Source organism: Pipistrellus kuhlii, unplaced genomic scaffold (assembly GCF_014108245.1).
Source record: "Pipistrellus kuhlii isolate mPipKuh1 unplaced genomic scaffold, mPipKuh1.p scaffold_m20_p_5, whole genome shotgun sequence".
Classification (NCBI taxonomy): domain Eukaryota; kingdom Metazoa; phylum Chordata; class Mammalia; order Chiroptera; family Vespertilionidae; genus Pipistrellus; species Pipistrellus kuhlii.
In genome coordinates, this window is record NW_023425551.1 from 70,152,460 (window position 1) to 70,164,689 (window position 12,230).

General features: G+C 35.8%; 1 protein-coding gene across 2 annotated transcripts in view; it reads right to left on the reverse strand.

The window, feature by feature from the left end:
• LOC118705140 (CD2 associated protein) overlaps window positions 1–12,230 on the reverse strand; it is a 104,788-nt gene that overhangs the window by 18,392 nt on the left and 74,166 nt on the right. For both annotated transcript variants that reach the window (XM_036413472.2, XM_036413473.1), the window contains 2 exons: window positions 2,716–2,881; window positions 2,208–2,350 (listed from right to left, as the gene is read on the reverse strand). In XM_036413472.2, the coding sequence (XP_036269365.1) occupies window positions 2,208–2,350; window positions 2,716–2,881 (309 nt within the window). The remainder of the gene's footprint in view (window positions 1–2,207; window positions 2,351–2,715; window positions 2,882–12,230) is intronic.

Below are 12,230 nucleotides of genomic sequence, written 5' to 3' on the forward strand. Positions count from 1 at the left end.
ATAGCCTGAGTTATGGTCTGAGACCATAGGCTACTGTCACCAACTGTGCCTTTTATGTTGATACACTACTTATGCCTACAATAGTACTGCATAAGTAGTGTATCAAATACTACTTCTTAGTAAATATCTGCCACTTAAGATGAACTCAATTTCCAAAATTTATATTTTCTGAACTTTACAGGGTATAAGTGTGGTACACCTAGGGCAGCCTGATACTTTATCCCTGAAAGAATAAAGGACAGCAGCTTGAAAGTCAGCTCTTAGTTTCTTGACCATATACAAATCTCAGCATCTCTAAGTTACTCCCTTATTCATTTGATAAAGAAAGAAAACAGAAAATTTCAAACCCTGTTCCACAAAGCCTCTGGTTTTTAATGAAGGACTGAATAATGGCTATGGATGTAAGATAAGAATTGGGACCAAAAACAAGGCAAAAAGCAGAACTTTTCAACTACCAATACTTTCACACTGTTACACATAATTTTTATTAGAAATGTAGCAAAGGAAACAGAATTTACTGGTGATCATATATAGAAAAAGTTTGGAAAACTAAAAATGTTTTTTATTTACTTAAATTTTTTTTTGTGCAATTTTCATGACCTTGAGACAACCAAATGATGAAAAATATTCAAGAATGATACAAAGTAACAGAAAAATAGAGACTATAGAAGCTCTACATATTACTTCTTCAGCTCCCAAAATGACTCATTAAAATTTAAGACTTCTGATAAAGGTCGAAGATAATTGTGGAAATTAAAAAAGGTAATGTCCATGGAGTTTTGTTTTCCAGAGTTAAAACTGTGCACTTCATCTTTATTTCTCCAACTATGACTTTTGAAAACACATTTTTAGTTGTATTTTACATCAAACAGAAAACAAGTAAGAACTGATAGAATCATATTTTCACCACTAACCTCAACAGAAAGGAGTATTTTGAAAAACACAGAGAATTTTACTTTATTTAACTAACAGTGAATATGAATAATTTTCATCAGATAAACCATACTGAACATATTTGAGTAAATGGCTCTAAAATAGAACCAACATCTTAAATTCCAGAAATTATTAATGAATATGGCTTCATCCAGAGCAGGCAGGATCCAAAATACATGATAAAAGGATCGATAAGACACTTCCACAATTAAAAAACTGTGGGAGGCCATGTTAGGTCAGAGCTTTGGTATTGGCAAACTGAAGAGGAAAGACAAATAAAATCATCTGAAGAATTTTTAAAATTAATAAATAGTACATTTTCCAATATAGTGACAAAATAAAAATCTAAGTATAACTAACCTTCAGTTTATATTAACACTGAAACTAAAAATATATTTAAAATATTAAAATTTAAAAAAATATTTCACAGAGCATTTAGTATAAATATGATTTAAAAAGTTCCCTTCTGGTTTATGTGCTATTGAACATCTGATGTACCTTTAGCTTACTCTGTTTAGATGTACCATAGAAAAATTAGTATTTGCCTCTTACAATTACTGTAAAATAAGAACATATCTGAGAAAGTGCTTTGAAAATGTATAAAAACTAAAAACAAATTCAAAGTACTATACAAAAACCATTACCACAAGTGTACAATGTTTCAATAGTGACACTTTTGACTTGTATCAAGACTTCCTGTTCAAGTGTTCCATTTTAGAACTAAAATGGATAAAAGACTAGAAACTAATAAAGATGATTAATAGGCTGAAAAAGTCAGTCTAAAACTTAATGAACATCATTTACCTAAAGAAGTAAAGACTGCTGATATGTAGAGAGTAAGTCACAAAAAGCCTATTGGTCTGAATAGAAAAGTATATTGGTTTTAAGTAGAAAATAAAAAATATTTTAAAATGTGATCTAGTGCTAGCATTGAAGTCTTTATTTTTAAACTTCTAAAACTAAAACATTTTCAGATCTGTGTGACTTAAGTGGTGTGGTCATCTATTCTGAAGAGTCAGATGACAAATGAATGAACTCTTAATCGCCACCTCAGTCCTCTGGCCAATAAGAAAGTTTATGTGAATCATAAATATCCTGCCCATTTATCTTCTTTTATGTTTTTCTATTTTGGCTTCATAGATTTAAAACAAATTTTAATTAAATTCCACTGTATCTGTCCACACATAAATTGTGTATACAAATTTATTTAAATTGTTTCTGAAAATTATACTGGCAACTTTTAAAATGTACCACCTTTCTACATGTTAACTTACCTGTTTCTTTAAAGCTCCTAACTGTAAATGAATCTAGATCTACTGATTTTGGTCTAAGTGGTGACTGTTCAGAATCTAACTTTGGTTTTGATACTGGTTCAGTTTCAAATTTTGATGAAATGGTAGGCACTTCCCCATTAATTCTGAAATGAGAAAATCAAACAGAGGCAAAAATCACTTGTATGTAAAATATGACCATTTTTTAACATTTTAATTTAATGATATTAAGATGTTATAGCATAATACTGATTTTTCTTTCTGTTCTATAAAATGATTTCCATAAATATTGACTTCTACCTTAAAACTAATCCCAATAAATTCAGAAATGTAAAAACAGCTTAATATGAGTATATTCACTGAATATAAGTGTGAATATAAGATTAATATTTAATAGAGAATTATTAAAAATCTATAGAAAAATATGAAAACAAAATACTTTAAAATTTTCTTTGAGATTTAGAAAGGCATTGATGTTAAAGACAGGTAAATTAATTAGCTTAAATCGTACCTGGCTACAGGTGGTAGTGGAGGAACTGGTTTCTCAGGTCGCTTTGGGTACACTGTTCCAGAAGATCTCAATAAATTATTGGCTTTGGTGGGTGGAGTAGGCTTCTTGGGTGGAACTTGTGGAGCAGCTGGTTTAGAAGGTTTCTGGTCCAGAATGGATTTCTCATCTGATTATTTAAAAATAGTTAACAAGTTATTAACAATGGGAACTGTTTAGGTTTTTCTATGGCTTAAAGCTAATACCAGGCTGGGAAAGTGTGAAACAGAGCGCATGCACACTCTTTTATGTTTTAAAGGTATAATAAGCCTAAATAACTTTTAAAAAGTTTACTTTGCTGGGGTAAGGGCCCCCAAATAAGCTCTGATATATAAATGCTACCTGGTTCTTATTGTCTTCTCAGCATCCTTTGCTCTTAGGGGTGGTATTCCACTTAAATATAATTTTACGCTAAGCTGAGAACAAGATTATTAAGTCGATCAGATCACTTAGTAAAAATAAAGTAGGGGGAGCTGAAAATGAGTACGAATCCTAGTGCCATTTAACATAATTATTTTGAAATAATCACAATGACAAAGAAAAAAAATCAAATGTTAGAGAAACTGATGCTAGGCTGATTAAGCAAAGATAAGAAAATTACATGCTATATTTATAATTCTCGCTGTGGTATTAGAAATTTTATTGACATTTCATTTACTAACTCTATGAAATAAATGTGAAAATATTTATTGGACAAAACAGCATTGAGGGCATTTTTAAAGAACGTTAAGAAAAACAATTTTATCACTAAAAGTGCATAGTATTAACTCAATTCCTTGGATCATTTGAAATAAACTTAGTCTATTAAAGCCCTGGTCATCCAAACTTAAATTTCTATAAAAACAGTTAAATAGATGTTTAATAAAAAATGTTAAAGGATAGCAAATAGAAGTTCACTGATTAAGTGAATATACACACTTCTCTTAACAGATAATATTCATGGAAAGCAAATGTAACAAAAGTAAGACTCACTCATCATCCCTGGTATATCTGTGATTAAATCAACTATAGTATACTGATTTATTATACAGGGCATCCCAAAAATGTATTATAATTTGAATGATTATAAAGTCAGTGTTTATTAATATAAAGTCCATTTTTAAAATTTAAAAAAATCTACAGAAATTTTTTTGTCAATGCCTGTTTTGTTTCCTTTTTTAATTTTATTATTATTTTTAAATATATATATTTTATTGATTTTGTACAGAGAGGAAGGGAGAGAGATAGAGAGTTAGAAACATCGATGAGAGAGAATCATCGATCATCTGACTCTTGCATACCCCCCACTGGGGATGTGCCCGCATCCAAGGTATATGCCCTTGACCGGAATTGAACCCGGGACCCTTCAGTCCCCAAGCCGACGCTCTATCCATTGAGCCAAACTGGTTTCGGCTTAATGCCTGTTTTCAAACTGATGACCATTCTGATCCAGGAACTGCTGATAACACGAAGCAATGAAATCACAGACATTAAGAATAATTTCCTTTGGTATTTGTGCGCCCTCAATTCGTCGACTGTTGCTGGTTTTGTACCGTAACAAAACCAGTATGAGTATGATAGTTTGTATACATAAAAGGATACATACTATCTTTTATGTATCCCCATTAAAAAAAAAAAAAAAAGTCTAGTGGCACTTTAGGATAAATTGTCTTTGTTCAAAGCTTAGTCTGGCTTCACCCATTATTTCAAATTAAACCCTGAAAGGAATAAAAAGTGAGTTAGCTGCTTTTAAAATGTGTACACATTTTTTTGGGATCCCCTATATAATTAATATATGATGGCAATGTATTTGTGTACTCGATTTTAATTCAGGTAAAACTTACTTAAAATTAACCACATTAAAGTGAACAAGTCAGTGCCATTTAATATATTCACAATGTTTTACAACCACCATGTCTACCTACCTCTAAAACCCTCCCATCTCCCAAAAAGAAAACGTTGTTTTCCTTAATCATTCACTCCCTTTTCCCTCTACCCAGCCCCTAGAAACCACCAAGCTGCCTCCTACCTCTATAGATTTACTTGTTCTATATATACACGGAATCATACAGTACGTGACCTTTTTTGTCTGGCTTAATTCATGTAGCATAATAATGTTTTCGAGGTTCATCCTCACTATAGCAGGTATCACTATTTTCTTTCTTTTTCTGACTGAATAGTATCCATGAATATAGCATAATCCATTCATTTATAGAAAGACATTTGGGTTGTTTCCACCTTTTGGCTATTGTGAGCCGTGCTGCTATGAACATCTGTGTACAAGTATTTGTTTGAATACATGTTTCCAATTCTTTTTGGTATATATCTATGAGGAATGGCTAAAACATATGGTAATTTTGTTTAATTTTTTGAAGAACTACCAAAAATTTTCACAGCAACTGTAACATTTTATAGTTTTATCAGCAATATACGTGGTTTAATTTCAGCATATTCTTGCTAACATTGCTTTTTCCATTTTTTAATACTATAGTCATCCCTGCAAATGTGAAGTGGTAGCTCGTTGTGGTTTGGTTTTCATTTCCCTAATGACTAATGACATTGAACATCTTGTCATGTGCTTGTAAGCCATTTGTGTGTCTCCTTTAGAAAAATGTCATGTTACCTTGTCATTGTCAACATTGTTGTAACCACACAAGGGTAACCAATTTAGAAGATAAAGTAGACACGAAGGCAGGCAGAATGGCGAGAGAGAGAGAGAGAGAGAGAGAGAGAGAGAGAGAGAGAGAGAGAGAGATTATCCAAGTTTATCATAAATTATAGAGTTCAGGGTAAGGGAGGTCAGATGACCCCTACTTCTGGACTTCTAATTACCTAAGACTGTTTCCCTATTGTTTAAGTAAGTTTGAATGAGGATTTTTATTATCTTTACTTTTAAATTGTCCAACATTTTTTTAATCCATACCATCACTACATCTACCTAAATAGCATGAGAACAAAGTTTCAGAAAAACATATATCTAAACAGGTCATACCATTGTTTAAATTATACAATAAATATTGTACTGGGTATCTACATACATTATATACCTACTGTACAAGGAACTACAGAACCAATGTCAAATAAGATTTAGACACAAACACACACACACTCCCTAAACCTGTGTCCTTATGAAGTTTAGTCACGTGAGAAAAAAAACACAACAAACTAAACTAATAGGTGACATATGACAATGAGTTATACCTACTTTTAGATAAGAGTAATTAAAAAAATTAATTCAAGGTGACATAAGCTGGATATTATAACTGAAACCTGAAAAATAAAATAGCCATAAAAAGTTTCTGAAAGGAATATAAGAGAGAGAGGATTCCAGGGAAAGAGTACTATACCATGTAATTATGAAAAAAAGAAACTGGTATTCTCTACACATGATATAGTGGTGGACTGTACTACACTCAGTGATCAAGAAAATTCAACAGAAGCCCAAGTTCACTCAAAACTTGCAAGGCTAGGCTAAGGCTAAAGTAATCAAGAAAGTCTGCTTTTGAGGAAAAAAAATATTATACACTGGATATTTCTCCCAAATGCAATAGGAAGCATTCAAACACATTAAGTTGATGTGTTATATACAAAATACACATATTCGAGGGAAAATACACACACACTATTTATTTCCATAGTATAAATTCTGAAATCCTTATTACTACTTTAAATCCTTTTTGGAGCAGGGCAAAATATAAACAAACTAGAGGTTTGATGCATGAAATTTGTGCAAGAGGCTCAGCCCTTGCAGCCCCAGCTTCATCTGAAGGTTGTCTGGCTGTCAGTCTAATTAGCATATTACACTTTTATTATTATAGACCAGAGGCCCAGTGCACAAAATTCCTGCAGGGGTGTGTGTGAGCCCCTCAGCCTAGCCTGCACACTCTCCAATCTGGGACCCTGGTGGGACTGGGCCTAAATGGGCAGTTGGATATCCCTCTCACAATCCAGGACTGCTGGCTCCCAATCTCTCGCCTGCCTGCCTGATTGCCCCTAACTGCTGCTGCCTGCCAGCCTGATCACACCCTAACCACTACTCTGCCAGCCCGATCGATGCCTAACTGCTCCCCTGCCAGCCCAATTGCCCCTAACTGCCCTCCCTTGCCAGCCTGGTTGCCCCTAATTGTCTCCCCTGCAGTATGGTCGCTCCCAACTGCCCTCCCCTGCAGGCCTGGCCACTCCCAACTGCCCTCCTCTGTCAGCCCGGTCACCCCCAACTGCCCTCCCTTGCAGGCCTGGTCCCTCCCAACTGCCCTCCCCTGCTGGCCTGATCACCCACAACTGCCCTCCCCTGCCAACCATCTTGTGGCAATCATCTTGTATCTACATGGGGGTGGCCATCTTGTGTGTTGGAGTGATGGTCAATTTGCATCGTACCTCTTTATTCGATAGGATAGTTAATTACAGGCTCCATCCCATTCTTTCACGAACTACACAAATGGTTCTCAATTTTGTCTTCAGATTAAGAATCATGTTATATATGCTAATGATGGTACCTGAGCCCTACCATATAAAATTCTGTAGAGTAACCTAGGCATCAACATTTTTTCATTGAGAACAACTGTACCAAAGCTACCTTTCTAGCTTAGTTCCTCAAAATTCCTCCTAGGTGTCCGTAGCCATTTCCTGAATATGCTATGGTTTCTCTCATTCTTTTCATATTCTCTTTTTGTACAATCACCTTTGCTTTCCTAGCCAACACATTCTGCTCATTTTCCAAGTCTCTGCATAATCACAACACAGTAGTTAATGTCTATTAACTATTCAACTAGCAATGGTCAGAATATTTAAAAAAAGGAACTTTTAAATCTTCCTAGTACTTAGCAGAAGCAAATTGCCTCATACATAACTGATTGAATTTATGTTATATGTTTAGCACTTGTTAAGTCTGTTTCAGGTATGCTTATAAATGAAGAATATAGTTTGACATATCCTAAGAGGTCAAGATTATTTTTAAATTCAATCTGGAGAAAGAAATTAAGAGTTATCAAAATGTTCTTTGTATAACATTAGAGATAAGTATCATTTCCTTTTTGGTAAGCATGCTAAATATGTAATACAATAGAGTCCTGCCACAGCTCTCAACTCAATGTCTACTAGTATGTACTACAGATTGTGTTACAAATTAAAAGACACATCCAATAATAAATGACCTTAAATGAGTCTGGTAATGTTTTGTTTAGAATCAACTGAAAAATAAGAAGGCTGACCCCAACTTCTCAAACAGAGAAGAAATGCTCCTCAAGGAACAGTGAGCAGATTCACTGCCTCTAATAATAAAAATGTGGAAACAAGCGAGGGTTTAGCAGCGTATTCTGTTCTTGCTGTGAACGTGTCTGGGGCCTTGGGGAGGACATGCTAAAGGTTACCATTTAACTGATTTTTATAAGCCTGACTAGAGGCCTGGTGCATGACATTCATGCACTAGGAGGTGAGAGGGGTAGAGGAGCCCCTCAGCCTGGCCTGCACCCTTCAGTAGGGGATGTCCTACTGAGGGCTTATCGGACATCCTTAGCACTGCCGTGGAGGTGGGAGAGGCTCCCACGAGGCTCCCACCACTGCTGCTGTGCTCCGCAGCTCTCAGCCCAGCTTGTAACTGAGCGGTGCTCCCCCTGTGGAGCACACTGACCACCAGGGGGCAGCTCCTGCATTGAGCATCTGACCCTGGTGCTCAGTACGCATCATAGGGATCAGTCCTTCCACCATTTAGTCAATTTGCATATTACCCTTTTATTATATAGGATAGAGCTTTTGTTGTATCCTATCATATACCTCCCTGCCTAGCACCCCAAAATAACATCTGTTCATCCCTTCCTGTCATACATATTTCATGCCAACGATGAGACAGTACACCAAGAATGAAATAAACTACTGATAGGTATGTCTAGGAAAACTTTCCCAAAAAGTAAGAGAAAAACTTAAACTCCAAAGTGCTGACAGTACTAGTCTTCTGAGTCATAGTATTACTGGCATTCAAGGTACCTCTGAGAAAATCAACAGCATAAAACTGCTACGTAGGTCTGAGAAGATACACATGGAGTCTTGGGGTAAGGAGTAGACAGTGAAGATTTAAACTCCATTCTTAAGATTTGAAAAAGTATCTCAAGGAAAAAAGCATCCTCACTCAAGAGTCAAATGTAGGATGATCAGATGCATGTCTTCTAGTGGCTCCTTACCCCCACTCCCCATCACAGCAGAGCTTTTCAAAACATATCTTATCTGCAATTAGGATCATGAGAGATAAAAGTCAGGAACACACTTACTGGTGAAATATATTTTGTTGGAAAGCTAAGCCTTCTAACGTGGCACTTGACATGGCTTAAAAAGGCTTGCTCTGTTGACTGTGGAACAAGCACAGAACTTGCACGTATGCCTATTTTTATTTTAAAAGGGTTAAATTAATCTGTACCAATATTTAATATCAGATTGAAACCGGCTCTCTTCCCTAGTCCACTTCCCCTATTCTTTGCACCAGATCTATCAAAGTCATGTCAAGTTAATAAAAACATTTTGAAAAATATTGAGTTTTGTCCCTTGTTGTACATGTCGTTTCACTTATAAAACAATTTTTATATTTGCACTTAAACTTTAAAACCAACACATTAAAATAAGTTTTAAAATATTTTCAGTGAAGCCCTGACTGGTGTTGCACAGTGATTAGACTATCAATGAGCCATGGGTTCAATTCCCAGTCAAGGGCAAGTATTTTAGTTGCAGGCTTAATCCCGACACCAGTCGAAGTGTGTGCAAGAAGCAACCAATAAATGTATCTCTCACATAGATGTTTCTCTACCACCCTCTCTCCCTTTCACTCTCTTAAAAAAAGTCTTTTCAGTGAAATTTTGGTATTAAGACTCAAAACTAAGAGAACAAATTTATCTTTTCTATTTATTTACATACTAGAGGCCCAGTGCACGAAATTCATGCATGGGGTAGGGGTGTCCCTCAGCCGGCCTGCACCTTTCCATTCTGGGACCCCCTCGGGGGATGTCCGTCTCGCAATCTGGGAACCCTGGCTCCTAACTGCCTGCCTGCCTGCAAGATGGCCCCTACCCACTCTGCCTGCCTTCCTGATGGCCTCTAACTCCTCTGCCTGCCTGCCTGATCACCCCTAACTGCCTCTGCCTCAGCCCACAGCCTAAGCCGCAGTCTGGCCTCCTTCTGCTGGAGGCAAACTGGCCGATCAGGGTAAGGCGCCATCCCTATTACCCCGCTGCTGCTTCCACTGACTGCTACCATTGCTGCCTGAGCCTCGGCAGCTGCTAAGGACTTCCAGATGGTCGTCAGGAAAACATCCACTCTAATTAGCATATTATCCTTTTATTAGTATAGATTTACCATTTCTGGCTTCCCTCATCACTTGGTATACATCCAAATGCCTACATGACACCATTTTCCTTCTCCAAAAAATAACTTTTAATATTTTCTATGTAGCATATAGTCTGCTGGGTATGCGTTCCCTCAGATTTTGTGTGAAAGTTTTTATTTTGCCTTCATTTCCTGAAAGGTATTTTTGCTGGGCGACAACTCAAGGTTGACAGTTATTTTCTTTCCAATTTTATGTTCTTCTCTTTGTCACTGCTTTAATCAAATGTATTATGATATGTCTTAAGGTAGTTACTTTTATGTTTCTTCTGATTGGTATTCATTAAGCTTCTTAGATCTGAAGGATTATAGTTTTCTCCAGATCTAAAATTTTTTCAACTACTACTTCAAATATTTTTTCTGTCCCCACTTTCTCTCTATTACTTATTTTATCAATAAGTAAAACCAATTGATATTGTCTCCCAGGTCACTGATGCTCTGTTCATTTTTATCCCATAGTCTTTTCTATACATTTTAGATTGTTTCTATTGATTTATCTTCCAATTCATTAATATTTTCTTCTCTATTCTCCAACCTCCTGGTAATTCCATCCAGTGGTTTTCATTTCAGATATTGTACTCTTCACCCACAAAGTTCAATTTGAGGTTTCTTTTTATACTTTCCATTTCTGTCACCATCATGTTCAAATTTCTTCCACTTTCTTGAATACATAGGATACATTTACAATAGCTCTTTTAAGGTCCTTGCTCCTTTTTTCATTATGTCTTATCATTTCTGGGTCTCCTTAAATGGAATAATTTTTCTTTGAGTTATTGGTCACTATTTTCTCCTGTTTCCCCCCCATATCTGGTAAATTTTAAAAAAATCAGATAATGGACATTGTGAATTTTACTCTGATGATATTGTGGGTTCAGTTCCAAACTGCCACAATAAAGCAAGTATCACATAAAGCAAGCTGTAATCTTTGCTGGTGAAGGATTTTGCCTTCAGTTTGTAAAAGAACGCAACATCTGTAAAACATAATAAACCAAGCACAATAATAATTAAAAAAAAAAAAAAAGGTATGCCTGTACGTTTTTGTTTGTTTGTTTTTGTTTAACATTCTATTGAATTTTGTTCTAAAATTAGTTTCATCTGTTTCCAGGATAGGTACAGAGAAGCCTTAAGTCTAAGGTGAGATATTCTTTTAGAAATGCTATCCAGTGCCTTGTTAGTTCTTTCCACTATGACTTGTAAGAACAAAATTTTTTTGAGTTCCAGAAATTGCCTCACCAAACGCTTTTTAGCACTTATTTCTCCAGCTATCCAAGTTCTCTTACACATGTGTGTAATTCAGTACTCAGCCAAAGCAAGCCTCATGATAAGTTCTATAGGATCTCTGAGTGCTCTCTCTTGTGCAGTTACAGCCATCTGGCACTCTGCCCCACACATTGTAGCTGCCTTGGCCTATCTAAACCCCAATCTCAACTCTGCAGAAAAACTAAGCTCTGCTTCCTCTTTTCTGTTGCTTATAAAATGCTTCTAGACAATAAACTGGCAATAATTTCAGGACTTGCCTTACTTGTTTCAGTGGAAATTTCTCTCAGTATAACAATCCTATGCTACTTGTTGTTCAGTATCTGAAACTGTCAAATTAGCATATTATCATATGTCAAATATTTTGTCGTTTACTAGTTGTTTAACTCAGGAGGGAAAATTCAGTCTTTGCTACTTCATTGTGGTCAGGATTCTGAGAAAATAAATGTAAAAAAGCAATATCTTTGATTTATAAGATCAACTCACTGATCTCAGAAAATATGAGAAGTCAGTATTTGAATTTTAACAAACCGCTATTTGATTAAGAGGACTATAAAAGGAATTATTATAAAGCAGATGAAACAAGCAACACACTTCTACATATCTGTACATGAGTTTCATGAGGAACAGATATTATAACCAAGTACTATAATGAACTGATCCAAAAATCAGACCTAATAATAGTGACACCACAAAGAACTAATCTGAAATTAAGAAATGCTTTTATTGCCCTGGTTGGTTTGGCTCAATGGATAGAGCGTGGGCCTGCGGACTGAAGGGTGCCAGTTTTGATTCCAGGCAAGGGCACATGACTGGGTTGCAGGCTCGATCCCCAGTGGGGTGTGTGCAGGAAACAGCCGATCAATGATGTTTCTCTC